At 40.6% G+C, this 18024-nt stretch overlaps 2 protein-coding genes and 1 long non-coding RNA gene across 3 annotated transcripts; 1 reads left to right on the forward strand and 2 right to left on the reverse strand.

Annotated features, from left to right (window-relative positions):
• Positions 1 to 2603: 2603 nt before the first annotated feature.
• LOC128317834 (tripartite motif-containing protein 16-like) lies at positions 2604 to 7216 on the reverse strand. The gene is made up of 7 exons (XM_053231668.1): positions 6734 to 7216; positions 6291 to 6635; positions 6049 to 6144; positions 5266 to 5499; positions 4715 to 4865; positions 4553 to 4612; positions 2604 to 3748 (listed from the first exon to the last, which is right to left on the reverse strand). The coding sequence occupies exons 2-7, from the start codon at positions 6399 to 6401 to the stop codon at positions 3210 to 3212; spliced, it is 1191 nt and encodes a 396-aa protein (XP_053087643.1). The 5' UTR covers positions 6402 to 6635; positions 6734 to 7216; the 3' UTR covers positions 2604 to 3209.
• Positions 7217 to 9305: 2089 nt separating this feature from the next.
• Positions 9306 to 18024, forward strand: LOC128317074 (tripartite motif-containing protein 16-like). Its single transcript, XM_053231657.1, has 6 exons — positions 9306 to 9984; positions 10733 to 10828; positions 10987 to 11220; positions 11828 to 12002; positions 12234 to 12293; positions 17208 to 18024. Exons 1-6 carry the CDS (start codon positions 9385 to 9387, stop codon positions 17756 to 17758), a joined length of 1716 nt encoding a protein of 571 aa, XP_053087632.1. The 5' UTR covers positions 9306 to 9384; the 3' UTR covers positions 17759 to 18024.
• On the reverse strand, positions 9591 to 17222 carry LOC128317844 (uncharacterized). The gene is made up of 4 exons (XR_008301292.1): positions 16944 to 17222; positions 13439 to 13525; positions 12191 to 12299; positions 9591 to 9709 (listed from the first exon to the last, which is right to left on the reverse strand). It is a non-coding gene; the product is annotated as an uncharacterized LOC128317844 (long non-coding RNA).

The raw sequence follows: 18024 nt of genomic DNA on the forward strand, positions 1-18024 counted from the left end.
GAGAAGTAAATCCTAGGAGGGCAGGGGGTGCTACATGTATAAAATATATTATTAAAATAATATTAACTATTATTATTATTATTATTATTATTGTTGATCTTAGTAATATTATTTTTATTTTAAATAATAGCTTATATAAAGTATATATGATGTGTGTTCACAATAATAGAAGTAATTAGAATTATACATAAATAAATATCATTTTCTAATCTGATACTGATCCGTGTGTTGGGTTTATTGTTCACCAGTTTCTCCAGGGCCCTGAATTTTCACTCATCAGGTTACTTGTAAACCATAAAAAAAATTCTAATTATGCATAACACATGTATTCTGTTAAAACAATATTTTGTCTTGGTTTCCCACATTAATAATAATAATAATAATAATAATAATAATAATAATTGCACCTCTGCACTGTTTTGTTCATTTTTTACACCAGGCCATTATTGTACATGAGGCTCGAAGAGAACGTAAAATTAAGGATGAAATTAAAGCAGAAGACAAATATATATATATATAATTGTATTTATTAATTTATTTATTTTTTGGCGGGTGTCATTTTGAAGCACAAAGGCGCTATGACACCACTGTGTTTGTGAGGGGATTTGGTGGCTTTGTGGTAAACACCTTGTCTCTGGACTCAGTAGGTGCTGGTTTGAAGTCAGCTTTTGTCTCTACTTGGTGTGTTAGATGGAAAATATTAGGTCAGGCTTTTGCGTCGTAAAAATATTAAACCAAGATGGTGTGTGATGTAACTGGTTCAAGTCTATGCACTTTACTTATATGAACTTATATGATGAAGGTGAAAAGGACTATAAGAGTTCACTTGTGTGAGATCCTGTGGCTCATGTGGATGAGTGTCACCTCTGGGTTAAGAGGTTGCTGGTTCAAACCCCAGCCAGGACTCCAGGATGTAAACATAGATGTTAAAGGAATCAGTGGCAGACAGAGGGAAAGGTGCAGGTGGTCTAGAGGGTGTGATGACAATATCTGGGCAGCTGCCCCTCCAGGGATTGGGCTGGGTAGGTGTGGGTTCAGGTGGCTTGGAGAGGGTGTGGTAACTTAGTTTTCACAGTGCTCCCCCTATTATGTAAAACTAAGTTAACACTCTTCCTCCCTGCATCATAACCCTTCTACCCCAACCCTGGGTAGGGCAACTGCCCAGATATTACCCACCCCCCTGGGGCATCCCCCTGGGGCATCCCCCTGGGGCATCCCACACTTTCTGCCTGCCATTGAATCCTGAAGTCTCTATGTTCAGATCCTGGAGTCCAGGCTGGGGTTTGAACCAGCAACCTCTTAACCCAGAGGTGACACTCATCCACATGAGCCACAGGATCTCACACTAAGGACCTGTTTTATAGTCCTTTTCACCTTCCTATAAGTGACAGTCATATAACTAAGTAAACTGCACAGACTTGTAGACAGCACAAAAACCTGCCCTTTTAGCGCCATTTCTCCACCCAAAAAACTGAGTACAGCAATGAGCTGCACTTGAACTAGCAAGCTCATGGGCCTAAGGCAAGGCTTTTACCACAAAGCCACCAAATACACACTGGTGTCATAGCGCCTTTGTGTTTTAAAATGACACGTGCAAACAATCCAAAAACATTTCTGTCTCTTGCTTTGTCCATATGTCCATTGTTCACACAGTATAGCGTTTGTTTTTATTATCTGTAAAAGTCTTATGTCTGTATTATGTGAATTATCTAAATAGAAACAAAGATGCTACAGAAGAAAGATGCTAAAAAAATGACAAAGAATTAGAAAATTTAGTTTTGAGTTTTGTTTTATATTTATTTTCTTAATTGAATTGAATAATATTTTTAAATTAAGCATTACTTGTAAGTTGGTAGCTACAGGATTACAGTAATTGTAAAATGGAAGCTAAAAGATTAGGCTTATAAACTTTGCAGTCTGACTGGAGCAAAGAGAAACATTTTAATTTTCTGAAATATTATTACTTTATGTTATTATCAGGTATCAAACAACTTCTGTATCATTTTCAACAGAATCATGAACATAGTTCACTTATAAATATAAAATGTCATAACCATTTATGATTGCACCAAGTTATTGAACTTTATCAGAATAGAAATGTAGCGACACCATGAACAGTCACTTGTAATATTTTCTCCTTCTCTCCTCCTTTTTTCGGAAATTCCTGCTCTGGAAGATTAAATTCCCATATCTCACAAGTCTGGGTTTAATGATTGACCTGAGCATAGATTGTGTTTAGTAAGCAGAGAGAATGTCCAGGTAAAGCTGGGGTTATTTAAGGACATTGATGTATAGGAGAGAATGTCAGAGATCTCAGCAGTAAAGATGGAGAGAACCGTGTTCTACTTGCTCGTCGTGTTTCTGCTGATGCCGAGTCTGCACTTAGAAAGATAAAAGTTTAGAGCTTTTATATTAGAGCACATGCGCTACGTTTATGTAACAAATCTAAAACAGTTTAATTTCCACACAGCAGTGTTAAAAAAACTCATTTCCATTTTTATTTGTACATGTGTATAATAGTGTAACTGATGCTTCTACACAGAGCCAAAATCAAAGTTGGGGTGTGTTGGAAACTCAGAAGTGAAGACCAGGAGACTCGGGTATATCTTCAGCAGGATTCTTTATTGAGAACGTGCTGTTTCACTCTGCAGTCATCAAGTCTAAACAAGAGATCTGCACATTGTAGTTTTATACACATTTTAAGGGTCAGTCCTTATAGGTGAAGACAAAAGCACTCAGGTGACACCTTTAAGCAAAACATGGAAAAGAAGTACAGAGTTATAGGAACCCTCCCCAGACTCTGCAGTTTCACCAGCTCTAATCCAATCAGCATAACTAAACCACTCACACACTTCATTATCATAGAGATAAAGAAAAGTCCACACCTCAGGTAATGATGATCATGAACAATGGCCACCAATGCAAAGAATGGGGCAGAGGCACCAAGAGCCATCACAGACAAAAGGTGGTAGCCTCAGTTACTATGCTTGTTTGACTCACAGTAAAGAGAACAGGAACTGGCAGAAACCTCCTACTAGAAACTTTGCTCAGCATAATCATTTAGCTGATGTCATTCAGCATACTGGAAAACAGTGACTCTCATATTTGTATTCCTACAAGTGTCAGAGATTAACAAGTCAATTTAACAATATATATATATATATATATAGTTGTGAGAAACTGGAACACATCTTACTGCACTACACACATTACTCTGGATCACACAACCTCACAGTTATTTCGTCATCTAACAAGTAGATCCCAAACCCAGCGTATAGAGGCTGAGTGAATGTGGTGTGGACTCTGTGGAGGAGCTTCATCGTGTCAGAGACGCTGTAGAAAGACAGAGTTCCTGCACTGTGATCCACATACACTCCTATTCTGGAGGATGATGGCCCTTGGATCTTGGTCTGAATGTTGTTGTGATAGAAACAGAGAGACGTGGAAGAACAGCGCAGACACCAGGACTGATCGTTGCGTCCAAACTTGCACTCGTCGCGCCATCCTTTCCTGCAGATCTCTCTGTACGAGACGGATATTTCCACATCGTCATCTCGCATCCACTCCACCTCCCAGTAATGGCGTGCAAGCATACTCTCCTCACACAACACCTGCCAGTGGTAGTCAAACCGCTCCGGATGATCAGAGTACTCCTGGTCTCTCCAGCTGTGTCTCAGCACTCTGTTGTTGTCACTCAGAATGAGGTGCTGATTTACTGTGTTGGGGTCCAGAGTCAGAGAACAGAAATCTGAAATAAATGAGAAGAATGTAAGGTATAATTAAAAAAATACATTTATTACTTAAGTGAGACACCAACCTATTTATACTGTTTCTTACCTAAACCTATGTTCACACTAGCAAGTGACAAAGCGACAAATGATCATTGAGTTTCTACGTAGGTGTGTAAGAAGGAGCCATGATTTCAGCGACAACTGACATTTCATCTCAGGTATAAAGCAGGCATGACACAGCAAAGCAACAAATCCTAATGACGGGCTTGAATGATTCCTCTGTCCAGTCCTATGGCATGTATGTGGTTCAGTGTTTCTTCAGTTACCTCTCATTACTTTAGTTCTTACCTGTAATTAGTTCCCATTTACAGTTTGATGCACCAAAACTTTAGAAAAACTTAGCTTCATCTTTCCCTGTCAAATTTTACCTCTCATTAAACATGCATAGAGACATTATGAAGAAAAATAAAGCTTGGAAGGAAGTAGCAGAGATTGTTTATGCCTCTAGCGAGTGTATGTAGCTAGTAGAGTTAGCTTGCTTTGCTACGATCTGAGAATGAAGCTAGTATGAAGCTGAGCACGTAAAACAAACAGCCAATTTTCACACTGATTAGTGCATTGTTTAATTTGTGTTTAACTAGTTAGCTTTAAAAGCTATATATACATAGATACTACCATTTCTAATTAGAATTAACAAAAGCCAAACTACAAAAGACAGAAGAAAATTGCTAGAAGTGGATTAACCAAGCGTATGTGTTGAACAGATATAATTGGTTGTGTGTGTGTGTGTGTGTGTGTGTGTGTGTGAGAGAGTGACATACATTTCAAAAAATCTTGCCTGCTCTTTGGCTCTGAGGGTGACATCATCTGAACTGCAGAATCTGTGGAGACAACAGAATAAATTAATGAAACACAATTGGCCTTTTGGAAAAAAAAAAAAAGACACACACATCAAATATTTTTGTCAGCACGTGTTTACTCACCATGTGGAGAGATTTTCAATTCCTCAGTGCAGAATTCCTCCAGTCGCTTTTTCAGGTCTGAGAGATACTTCCTCACACCGTCGAATGAGAGACGTGGATTAACGTGGATGCTTGATGAGTCCTTATGTCCAGAAGAGACAGACTGGAAACTCTACACAGTAAAAAGGAGGGTAATAGGAATAAACAATCACAGACTAAATTAGACATGACACACTTGTGATCTAAGACAAGTACATTCATTATTTTCGTAAACTCCAGGCCTGGAGACTAGAAGCCAGTCGCAACAGTCAAACTTAAGCTCTGTCATAGTCTAGTTTGAATGTAACATTATTTTATATCAGCTAGCATAGAAAGCTTCTTCATCATAAATCAAATTGAGATTATTAGTAAGGTACATGGGCAGCACAGTGGTGGAGTGGGTACTACTGCTGCCTCACAACGTATGATTTAGGACTGACTTGAGATCAACCTTACGCACATCTGGTGCAGCTGGCTGCAGGGTGGAAAGAGGCGTACAGAGCTCTCTCTGTAGATCAGACAGTGAGTGTTACCTGGAGGAAATGGATGTGATCGTGTGTGTGTGAAAGCTGCTCCAGCTCAGTGACTCTCCTCTGAAGATCAGCAATCTCCTGCTCCAGTTGCTCCAGGAGTCGTTCAGCTCGACTCAGTTCAGCCTTCTCCTGAGCTCTGATCAGCTCCGTCACCTCCGAGCGCTTTTTCTCCATGGAGCTGATCAGCTCAGTAAAGATCCTCTCACTGTCCTCCACTGCTGTCTGTGCACTCAGCTGTTAGGAGACACACACACACAGTTTAATTTTAAAGCTCAAATAACATTCATCGTCATAGTTAACTTCCTAGTTACATTATGTATTAATACTTATATATTGTAATTACGTATTACTACATCAGTCAACAGTTAAAGAGAGTCAAACCACCCAAACCAATAAAAGACTCCAAGACTAGGTATCACTCGGCCACCATAGACTGATCCTACATTACCTTCTGTTAAAAAGCTCCAGCTTTCAATGCAAACCTTTTTTTTTTAACATAGAAAGGAATATCAGCAATTACCTCAGCAAAAGCTGGCTATAATCACTAGACCAGAACCCCAACTACTCTGGAGTTTGGAGACAATTAAACAATATTACAGGAAACAAATCAATGTCCTGCATCGAGGTCCTCATAACAAATCAATGTCCTCGAAACGAGTCAAGTTCCTTTCTAAATAGCCTTTCTAAATGACTAAATACAGACAGGACTAACATTATTATTATTTATTTATTGCTGAGGTAAAGAGTTGAGGCGTGGGTGAATCTGCTCTACTCACTGCTCACCTTTATAGTGTTCACAGCCTGTTTCAGCTCCTGCACCTTCTTCTGCTTCTCCTGGATTCTCTGCTGGGATTTCATCTGCTCCTCCTCTAGCTCATGCTGTGAGAAAATAAAAACAATCGTCCTCAGCATTATATTAAGTATAATCTGAATAAGTGTACATTAATGGTACTTCAAGTAAACTGTGACATTTAGTGTACAGATAACGCCGATTACCAACAAAGTGACCACTTGCTAGTTCTCACCTGTTTCTCGGTTCTTTCTGACACACCTGAGATGATGTTGTGAGCTTTGTGTTCATCCATCGCACACAAATAACAGATGGAGCTTTGGTCAGTATGACAGTAGATCTCCATCAGCTTGTGGTAATGTGAGCAGATCTTCTCCTGTAGCTGCGTCGTGGCTTTTTCCAGCTTGTGCCTTTTCAAAGCTGGAACTTCATGCTGAGCTTTCAGATGAGGTTCACAAAAGGAGGTCAGACAAATCAGACAGGACTTGACGGCTTTGTGTTTTCTCTCAGTGCAGAAATCACACTCCACATCTCCAGGCCCAGTGGAACAGTGAGCAGGAGAAGCAGCTAATCTCTCTTACTGGAAACATACACATCAAATACACACAAACATTCGACGCTGCAGTGATTTTAACAGCACACACTCACTAAAAGGTGCCACAATTTACACAAACTCACCTGAAAAATACATTCAAAAGCGTTTAGAGACAGATAATGGCTCTCCTCAGTGCACTGCTGCCAACTGCTTTCAATGAAAAGTAGCTAAAGCCTGCTCGAAAAGTCGCTAAATGTGACGTCATGGCGTCGTGTTTGCATTCTGCCTGGTGTTAGCCCTTTACATCTGTTTGCTTCTCTCCTTCTCTCTGTGCTCACATACTGTATTTTAATAAAGCCGAATTCCCAGTAAAGCTGTTCACATTGACCCATTTTTCTGTTTCTGTTGTCAGACAGCGGAACGAGTCTGAAATAGGGAGTGAAACGCGGCTCATTAAGACTACATGTTAACCAGCAGTCACTTCCAAGCCATTTCCAAGCTGCTGCTCTGCGCTGCTAAAATCCTGATTTTATAACCGCCACGTCGTCTGACAAAATCACCACACACACAAGTTAAAGACATTGGCTGTGCTGTGATTTCGGCTATATTTACATGGAAAATGATCACTCAGAGAGAAAGTTACAAGCCACAGAATGCGACTTAAAAAAGAAACCAAACTTCACCCTACTGCCCACTTCCGCCCTCTGCTGGTGAAAATACTGTTCACACCATTCTCACCAGTAAACTAACACCAGTCAGTTACATTTTAAACCTTCTGGTGTTCAACTAGTCACGTGTTTATTGTTTATTTCCTTAAATCTTGGATGTTAAGACTCTCTTACTGGATTATAGAGCGATTAGTGCATTTGCAGCTTTATACAGCTGTACTGGTATATCTCAGAAAGCCTGACAGACTCTGTTCCAAATCAGGTTTGAAATGAATCAAGTGCTGACTCTTTACTACACACTGAAAGGCTGATCAAATTAAACTTAGGACCAGAAATTTATTAGAGATCTCAAATCTACCTGTGTGAGCTGAGAGGAAGAGATGCTCCAACCATTCACACGACCATACAGTCAACTTAACCAGAGGGACGGATGATTAGCCATTGTTTACATAACTGTGCTAATTACACCTCAGTTTCACACAGAGGTTCAGTCCATTTATATAGAAGGATTGGAGGTTGAGGTGGAATGGAGACAATGAGAAGTATGAGGTAATGGGAAAATGTTTGCGTGATCCACAGGAAAATGTGCAGAAACTCATCCTGTCACATTAATCACCTTAATAATTAATACCATTACATCACATTATATTACTTATAGCCATGGAGGTTAGTTACACCCTCCTCACTTAAAGCTCCACCCATTACACTTTAAAGCTCCACCCAGTGTCTCTGTCACACTATAATCACAGAAGCTCAAAGTTCATTCACAGAAAACAAAACTGATCTCTGAGTGCTGCTCTCTCTCTCTCTCTCTCTCTCTCTCTCTCTCTGTGAGTTCAGGAAAATGGCTGAAGAATGGCAGTATTTTAAAATGAAAATAAAACACAAACAGTTGAGCATTACTTCAGTTAAGATAAGGCCATGTCTGAGCAACGAAACAAGCTCAAACCAGTACTTATACAGACCGTCCTAAACAACAGACAGATGCACTGAGGAGACTGAAGATGATAATATTTGAATAGTAAGAATAGCATAAACATATTTACTCAAGATGTCTGATGTCTTCTTCTTTCTTTAACAGTTAAAGGGGACCCTGGATGGAAAATCTTTATGAAACCCTGCTTTAGAAATCCAAAAATGCTCATATAGCACAAGGGTGAATTTTGTTCAGAAAGACATTTTGAGTCAAATAACACCACATTACAATCATATATACCTTTTAAAACATTTTAATTTTCAGCATGTATTCTAAGATCTAAAATGTACGTTCACTTTTTAAAATCTAAAGCTGTTTCTAAACACTTTGTCTTGAAATTTCATTTTAAAACATTTAACAATATTAAAATAGGGTGGCCCCAAATGGTTTTTTTTTTTTTTTTGGAGACTTAAGTCACATTTACAACTGTATGAATTTTAGTGCATTAGAAAACAACATGTCAAAACAAGTGGCATTTACTTTAAAGAAAAAAAGCACAAGTGCACTTCTCAAGCAAAACATTCCACAAAAATGATTATTATGTTTAAAAATATTGGATGATATTATGTTAAAAAATGTTTAAAATAATAGATATACTGGTGATAATTAGATTTAAAAAAGTATTTGGACACTTAATATTATTCTGGTTGTTAGAGTTAATCCACAGTTAATATGATGAACTACACCATGTGGTTACTCTGCTAGAGGCATCTGTATGTAACTGAAGGTAACTGACTACATACATCTACTTTAAATTACCTTTACACCAGCTGGTTAAAAGTCATTGCAAAAATGACTAAGATGAAGGAATTAAGTTATGAGGAAAGAAGGCCACTTTATTCACCTGATCAGCAAAACTTTGAGAAAAAAGTTCAAAGAAGAAGGACTTGTGAAGGAAAACAGTCAAAGTACAGGCAGAATCAGAAAGACCACCAGCCGATTGGGCAGATAATTGTGAAGTGTAGCTACATGGGTTATATTTATGCACTGAAGGGAGATGAAATGGTTAACAAAGGAGGATTCATAACCTTTCTGCATTTGTGCTCCTCCTCTTCCTCTCTCAAACACTCAGAGAACCAGGAAGTAACTCCTCATTTCAGTGAAAACAAAACTGATCTCTTTCTCTTTCTCAGTGTGTGAGTTCAGGAAAATGGCTGAAGCCAGTATTTCAGCAGATCAATTTTCAGTGGACCAGTTCAGCTGTCCAGTCTGTCTGGATCTCCTGAAGGATCCGGTGACTATCCACTGTGGTCACAGTTTCTGTAAGGTGTGTATTAATGGCTGCTGGGATCAGGAGGATCAGAAGGGCGTCTACAGCTGTCCTCAGTGCAGAGACACTTTCACTCCAAGGCCTGTTCTACGCAGAAACAACATGTTGGCTGACGTGGTGGAGAAACTGAAGAAGACTGAACTCCAAGCTGCTTCTCCTGCTCACTGTTACGCTGGACCCGGAGATGTGGAGTGTGATTTCTGCACTGGGAGAAAACACAAAGCCGTCAAGACCTGTCTGATATGTTTGACTTCATTTTGTGAAAGTCACCTGAAACCTCATCTGGAAATTTCTGGTTTAAAGAAACACACATTAATTGAAGCTTCAGCAAAACTACAAGAGAAGATCTGCTCTGAACATAACAAGCTGATCAAGATCTACTGTCGTACTGATCAAACCTGGATTTGTTATTTGTGTACGATGGATAATCACAAAGGTCACGACACTGTCACAGCCGCAGCAGAAAGAGCTGAGAAACAGGTGAGAATGAGAAAACCTTCCAAAATTCAATCAATTTAATTATATTTTCCCATCCAGAAACAGGTGCTTTAGTCAGTTATATGATTTAAAACCTAAATTTCAATTTGTGTATCAGAAGGATTCTGTAAAAGCTTATTAAAATTGTATGTGTCCTCGTTAACACAGTGTTAAATTTATCCTCAGCGATAGTCGTAATCTGGTCAGACCATTTAGTGAACATTTCAGCCAACACTGAACTGTGACAGGGCGAGGCAGATGAACACCCACCTCCCATCCATGTCACATACACAAGAATTTGCAGTGGCCAGAGTTAATCCAAATCTAGCACTCATCCACTGGGCTAATCTTCCATCTGCTAGCTAACTGGACTCACAGCACAGAGAATCCTTTCAGAACAAAAAACCCATGACATGAAATCTACAGAACATTTACTGTTAAGCTCGTTTGTGACAATTTGTATTCTCAAAAGAACAATACAAATAAATTTGAATTAAACTGAATTCAGCAGCAGTTGTGTTGGTAATCAGTCTGGCCTTTTCCAACAGCCAAACAATAAATTTTTACTCTTTATTTTGCCACTCACCATAAGCAGCATGGAAGTTATTTCTAGCTAGTAACACTACAAAATTCAGTAACCATATAGAAATTCTACAACACTGTGCTGCCAGGTGATTAGGTATTGTGATGTGGGAACTAATAAAGATGAACGTACTTCATAAAGAGCTGAAAATAACTGATGTGTCCTCAGCGTAAGTTAAAGGAGGAGCAGAAGAAATCCCAGCAGAGAATAAAGGAGAAGCAGAAGAAGGTGCAGGAGCTGAAACAGGCTGTGAACACTATAAAGGTGAGCAGTGAGCAGAGACAGAGCTGCTCCTAGAAACACACACAACATGGACACAGAGTCATTTAGAGTCCCAGTAAGAGAGGGAATGATAGATGAGCTTTAAATCTTGTGTGTGTGTGTGTGTGTGTGTGTGTGTGTGTGTGTGTGTCTCCTAACAGCTGAGTGCACAGACAGCAGTGGAGGACAGTGAAAGGATCTTTACTGAGCTGATCAGCTCCATGGAGAAAAAGCACTCGGAGGTGACGGAGCTGATTAGAGCTCAGGAGAAGGCTGAACTGAGTCAAGCTGAACGACTCCTGGAGCAACTGGAGCAGGAGATTGCTGATCTTCAGAGGAGAGTCACTGAGCTGGAGCAGCTTTCACACACACACGATCACATCCAGTTCCTCCAGGTAACACTGACTGTCTGATTTACAGAGCCAGCTGTTCCTCACACACTCTCTAAAACACCTCTCATTAAAGCAAGAATAAATGTCCCTGTCTGACATCACAAGTGTGTCTGGTGTTATCCTGAGATCAGGTGACTTCACAGTTTATTACTGTTTGTTATTGTTTAGTGCTGTTTAGCTTCTCTTTAACTCGACTTCAGTTCTTAGTTAAGTTCAGTAATATTAGTTTGTTGATTTGGGATCGAGTAGCTATTACTTCATTTGTCTGATGTGTTTATCGTGACAGTTGAGCAATGAAGGATCACAGTAGCCACCAACACTGACTAATGTATCTACAGTTTTCCTAAATCTATGGCTACAACATCAAAAACTGATGGCATATAAGGAAGAGTCAAAATGGTTATATGATGTATTTGTGTAATGCATGCTGGGTAATGTAATGAACACTGATGGATGTAAACATGAACACTAAAAAAATCATGAATTCTGCTAAAGCACTGAAACTGACAGATGCATCACTGTACTACAAAATCCTTATTCTTTTATATAAATGTAACTGCAGGAATCTTTGTTTACACATGCTGTTTTAACTTTAATTTGCTTTCTGTAGCTCTCTGTAGCTTCTGGACGTCAGTCTCCCCCACTACATAGACCAGACTTTCACACATCCAGCATCACTGTCCATCAACATCTCTCATTTGATGGAGTGAGAAATTCTCTCTCAGATCTGAAAAAGAGACTCGAGGAATTCTGTGAGGAGGAATTCAACAAAATCCCTTCACATGGTAAGAGGAGCTGTTCCTGCTGGAGAAACACAATAATGGACGTCTTTACTTGCTCTGTGAAGTGTTATTTCTTAGCAATGCTCCTGCTTTCTTTTTGCAGACAGTTTACTCACCTTTTAACTAAAATACTGATTTAAAATGAATAAACTGACTGTATCACTTTAAACTGTTTCCATCCTTTACACAACCTGATGATGCTTTTTGTCTTCATTTCCATTTTTCTTTCCACAGCTGCGGCAGTTCAGATCATTGCACCACCAGAGCCACAGAGCAGAGAAGATTTTCTGAAATGTAGGTCTAAAACACACACACACACACACACACAAACATGTACACCCAACGTGCATGCACACACACACACACACACACACACACACACAGAGTGGTCACTTGTAGGACCTATTTCCAGTATTTATTATATGTGAGGTCCACCCTCACACACACCAGCTGTTTTCATTCCTTGTCGGGACCAAAAGCACTTTATGTAATTAGAAACAATATTGTTTCCATTGATGCTAATAGAATTATTAATCCAGAATGATGTTTACCTTCTAAACAACTTTTACTGGCCTACTGAATAGCAAATGTAACAGCAGGTCTGCATATAAAAGCAGAAACAGACATCATTTTAACTTACAAACACAATTCTTACCTTAGAAACAGGCATGTTAAACAGATTTTTTTTGTATTTTATTTCAATTCTAAGCAGATCCTGGTCAAGAGCTTCAGGTAATATTCACATCAAACATCAGAATGAAGAAAAAGTGTGAACTCTGTGACTTTAACCATGGCATGGTTGTTGGTGCCAGATGAACTGGTGTGAGTATTTCAGAAACTGCTAATCTCCTGAGATTTTCACACACAGCAGTCTCTAGAGTTTACACAGAATGGTGTGAAAAAAAAAAACATGGAGTTTTTCCTGATTCTGATGTTTGATGTGAACATTAACTGAAGCTCTTGACCTATATCTGCATGATTTTATACATTATGATGCTTCCAAATGATTGGCTGATTGGATAACTGCATGAATGAGCAGGTGTACAGGTGTTCCTATTAAGATGGACAGTGAGTGTAAAGAACCTCTAGCATACTAGTGATTACAGGTGTAAACTAATCGAGGGATTTAAAGAAAAAAAGTCTTTGTACCCCATGTTGAAAAGATGCATAGGGTGCAGGAAGCCCCAGGTTTCCATCCCGGGACTGGTCAGGTGACTCATGTGAATCGGTAAGCATCACTCTAACTGTGTCACTGCCCCACTACACTGATCTCACTGCATTAGATATGGCTGCTGTCAGACTCAGCTGTCTTTACTAAATGCAGAGAGAGCATGCAGGAAAGAGCAACAATATGTCATGTGGTGTTATTGAGGTCATTACTGTTCTCATGCACCGACATGAGGTAATGAAATTAGAAATGCTATAAGGCACAGTCTTACCTGTAGAGGGGTTTATGTGTTTAGCTTCAAACACACATGTTCTGTCAGTTGTATTGACTGCATGCTGTACTGCATCACCATCTTCTGCTACAGAGATAAAGAGCATTTATTTTCCTCTAATCAAACCTTCCTTTCATTAGATGTGGTTTTTGGTGTAATTTACATGCCATATTAAAGATATTTGAACTATATATTTTTACACATTGTGTGTGCCAGAACGCTACTGTCTACTACTATCATCGGCAATACGTGTTATGTTTAATAACATTTGCCTTAACAGCTGCATTAATTACAGCTTTAAAAAAAAACACTCTGAAAGGAATTGCCCTAAGTCTTCTTCTTCTTCTTTCGGCTTTTCCCTTCAGGGGTCGCCACAGTGAATCATCACTCTCCACCTATCCCTATCTTCTGCATCCTCAACACTTGCACCCACTAGCTTCATATCCTCATTTATTACCTCCATATACCTCCTCTTTGGCCTTCCTCTTTGCCTCCTGCCTGGCAGCGCCATGTCCAACATTCTCCTACCAGTATACTCACTCTCCCTCCTCTGAACATGTCCAAACCATCTTAATCTGGCCTCCCTAATTTGTCCCCCAAACGTCCAACATGAGCCGTCCCTCTGATGTACTCGTTCCTAATCCTGTCCAACCTTGTCACTCCCAAAGAGAACCTCAACATCTTCAGCTCTGCTACCTCCAGCTCTGACTCCTGTCTCTTCCTCAGCGACACTGTCTCTAAACCATACAGCATGGCTGGTTTCACCACTGTCTTGTACACCTTCCTATTGATTCTTGCTGATATTTTTCTATTCTATTTTTCTAACTTTCTCCACCCATTCCAACCTGCCTGCACTGCTTCTTTCCCACACTCTCCATTACTCTGGACTGTTGACCCCAAGTACTTAAACTCCTGTACCTTCTTCATCTCTTCACCCTGTAATCTTACTGTTCCACTTCCCTCCCTTTCATTCATACACATGTACTCAGTCTTACTATGACTGACTTTCATTCCTCTTCTCTCCAGCGCAAACCTCCACCTCTCCAGGTTTTCCTCCACCTGCTCCCTGCTCTGACTACAGATCACAATGTCACCCGCAAACGACATTGTGCAAGGAGACTCCTGTCTGACCTCCTCTGACAACTGGTCCCTCACCATAGCAAACAGGAAGGGGCTCAGAGCCGATCCCTGATGCAGTCCCACCTACACTTTGAACTCCTCTGTCTGGCCTACAACACACCTCACCACTGTCCTGCTCCTGTCATACATGTCCTGCACCACTCTGACATACTTCTCTGCTACTCCTGACTTCCTCATACAGTACCACAGCTCTTCTCTTGGCACCCTGTCATATGCTTTCTCCAAGTCTACAAACACACAGTGCAACTCCCTCTGACTATCCCTATTCTTCTCCATCAAAATTCTCAGAGCAAAAATTGCATCTGTTGTGCTCTTTCTGGGCATGAAGCCATACTGCTGCTCACGAATTTCCACTTCCTTAACCTAGCTTCCACTACTCTTTCCCATAGCTTCATTGTATGACTCATCAACTTTATCCCCCTATAGTTGCTGCAACTCTGCACGTCACCCTTATTCTTAAAGATCGGCACTAATACACTACCTCTCCATTCGTCGGGCATCTTCTCACTCTCTAAAACCCTGTTAAACAAACTAGTTAAAAATTCCCCTGCTGCCTCTCCTAGACACTTCCAGACCTTAATAACTCTAACTTGCTGCACATCCTTCCCATCTCGATCCCTCTGCCTAGCTAACCTGTATAAGTCCTTCTGTCCTTCTCTAGTGTCTAACCTAGTGTACAACTCATCATATGCCTCCTGCTTGGCCTTAGACACCTCCCTCTTCACTCTGCACTGTAACTCCTTGTATTCCTGTCTATTCTCCTTAGTCCTGTCCATGTCCCACTTCTTTTTGGCTAACCTCTTCCTCTGGATACTATCCTGAACTCCCTCATTCCACCACCAAGTCTCCTTATCTTCTTTCCTCCTTCCAGATGACACACCCAGCACCTTTCTTCCTGTCACCCTGATCACTTCTTCTGTAGTTTCCCAGTCATCTGGCAGCACTACCTGACCACCCAGGGCCTGCCTCACCTTCTGTCTTAAGTTCTCACAACATTCCTCCTTTTTCAGCTTCCACCATTTGGTTTTCTTCTCTATCTTTGACCTCTTCTTCTTACAAAAAATCAAAGTCATCCTACACACCACCATCCTATCCTGTCTGGCTACACTCTCTCCCACTACCACTTTACAGTCACTAATCTCTTTCAGATTGCCTCTTCTACATAGGATGTAGTCTACCTGTGTGCTCCTACCTCCACTCTTGTAAGTCACTCTATGCTCCTCCCTCTTCTGAAAATAAGTGTTAACCACAGCCATGTCCATCCTCTTAGCAAAGTCTACTACCATCTGTCCTTCAAGGTTCCTTTCCTTAACTCCAAACGTGCCCCTCACCTCCTCATCACCTGTGTTCCCCTCACCAACATGTGCATTAAAATCTGCTCCTATCACCACTTTTTCACCCGTGGGAATACTGTCTATCACCTCATCTAATTCACTCCAGAATCTCTCTTTCTCCTCTAACTCACAACCTACTTGTGGGGCATAACCACTAATAACATTCAACATCACCCCTTCAATCTCTAACTTCAGACTCATCACCCTGTCTGACACTCTCTTCACCTCCAGAACATTCCTCCCAAACTCCTCCTTCAAGACCACACCTACCCTATTTCTCTTACTATCCACACCATAATAAAACAGCTTGAATCCTGCTCCTATACTACGAGCCTTGCTACCCTTCCACCTGGTCTCCTGTACACACAGTATATCCACCTTCCTTCTCTCCATCATATCAGCTAGCTCTCTACCTTTCCCTGTCATAGTACCAACATCCAGAGTTCCTATTTTCAGTCCTACACTCTTACCTTTCCTCGTCTCTCTCTGTCTACGCACTCTCCTCCCTCCTCTACTTCTAGAGCAACAGTAGCCCAATTTCCACCCCTGTAGGTCAATGGCGCCGATGGCGGTCGTTGTTAACCCGGGCCTCGACCGATCCGGTATGAAATTCAGAATACCGACGATTAAATTTGGCAATGTTTTACGCCAAATGCCCTTCCTGACGCAACCCTCTCTATTTATCCTGGCTTGGGACCGGCACAGAAGTCACTGGACTGTGACCCCCATGGCTAGATTACTTGCCCTAAATAATAATAATAATAATAAATGAAACAGTACTTTTCAGACATGATGGTCATGGTGTAAGGTGTGTCTAGCTGAGTGTTAGGATTACTAGGAGAACACTTTGATAATCTGACTGTGCATTTCCTCTCCTTAGGAGGACAGTATTAGTGCACCACAGTTATCCAGCGAGCTGCTACACTAACTTCTCAAACTTTCTGCACACTTTTCCATAATATCATTTCTTTTTAATTCTTATTTTTGTAACCAGAAACCAATAAAAGAGCTGCAGAAAATAGCACACTTACCTTGTATGTCGCGTTCATCTTCTGTTAAACTCGCATTGGCTCTTTCTAAAATGTAAATTAGTAATGGCGGAGGTGACCTCCTCATGGGAAATGTAGTCCATTATCACTTCCGGGTACGCTTCTTTGTATTGATAAAAGGACGGCGAAAAACTACAACTCTCCGGTTAAATATTAAAAAGTAAATTAATGTATTGGCTATACGCTTAGCGCTTACACTTTTAATAAAACATGCCACGTTCAGTTTGTTTTTCTCTTTTATTTCAGATTTCTGTTATCTGACTCTGGATCCCAACGCGGTACATCGTAACCTCATTCCGTCTGAGAAGAACAGAGCGGTGAGACGCAGTGAGAGAGAGCAGCAGTACTCTGATCATCCAGAGAGATTTGATTACTGGTATCAGGTGTTGTGTAAGGAGAGTGTGTGTGGACGCTGTTACTGGGAGGTGGAGTGGAGCGGTGATGGTGTGTCCGTATCAGTCTCATATAAAGACATCAGCAGGAAAGGACGGGGTAATGAGTGTGTGTTTGGACTCAACAATCAGTCCTGGAGTCTGCAGTATTCTTCTTCTTCTTCTCCTCTCTGTTTCTATCACAACAACATTAAGACTAAACTCAGAGTTCCATCATCCCCCAGAATAGGAGTGTATGTGGATCACAGTGCAGGAACTCTGTCCTTCTACAGCGTCTCTGACACGATGAAGCTCCTCCACAGAGTCCACACCACATTCACTCAGCCTCTATATGCTGGGTTTGGGTTCTACTGGAGGTTTGGGTTCTCCTTGTTTTCTACTGTGAGATTGTGTGATCCAAAATAAAGTGTGTAGTGTTTTATGTAAAATTAAAAAATTAAAAAGGAAATGTTAAAAATGAACTGTCAGTCCAGAAACTAGTAAAATTTCAGGAGAAAAGGATGGAGGAGTGAGAAGTGCAGCGCGCGAGCTGTGTGAGTTGTGCTGAAATCGGTGACGCAGAGAAATCTGTGACTAGAGGTCACTGTTCAGTAAATGTTCAAGATTGCAGCTTCTGTCTTTTCTGTTTGTGTTTTATGATTGTGATTGTTAATTAAACGATGTGTACTCCA

This window comes from Pangasianodon hypophthalmus, chromosome 30 (genome assembly GCF_027358585.1).
Source record: "Pangasianodon hypophthalmus isolate fPanHyp1 chromosome 30, fPanHyp1.pri, whole genome shotgun sequence".
Classification (NCBI taxonomy): domain Eukaryota; kingdom Metazoa; phylum Chordata; class Actinopteri; order Siluriformes; family Pangasiidae; genus Pangasianodon; species Pangasianodon hypophthalmus.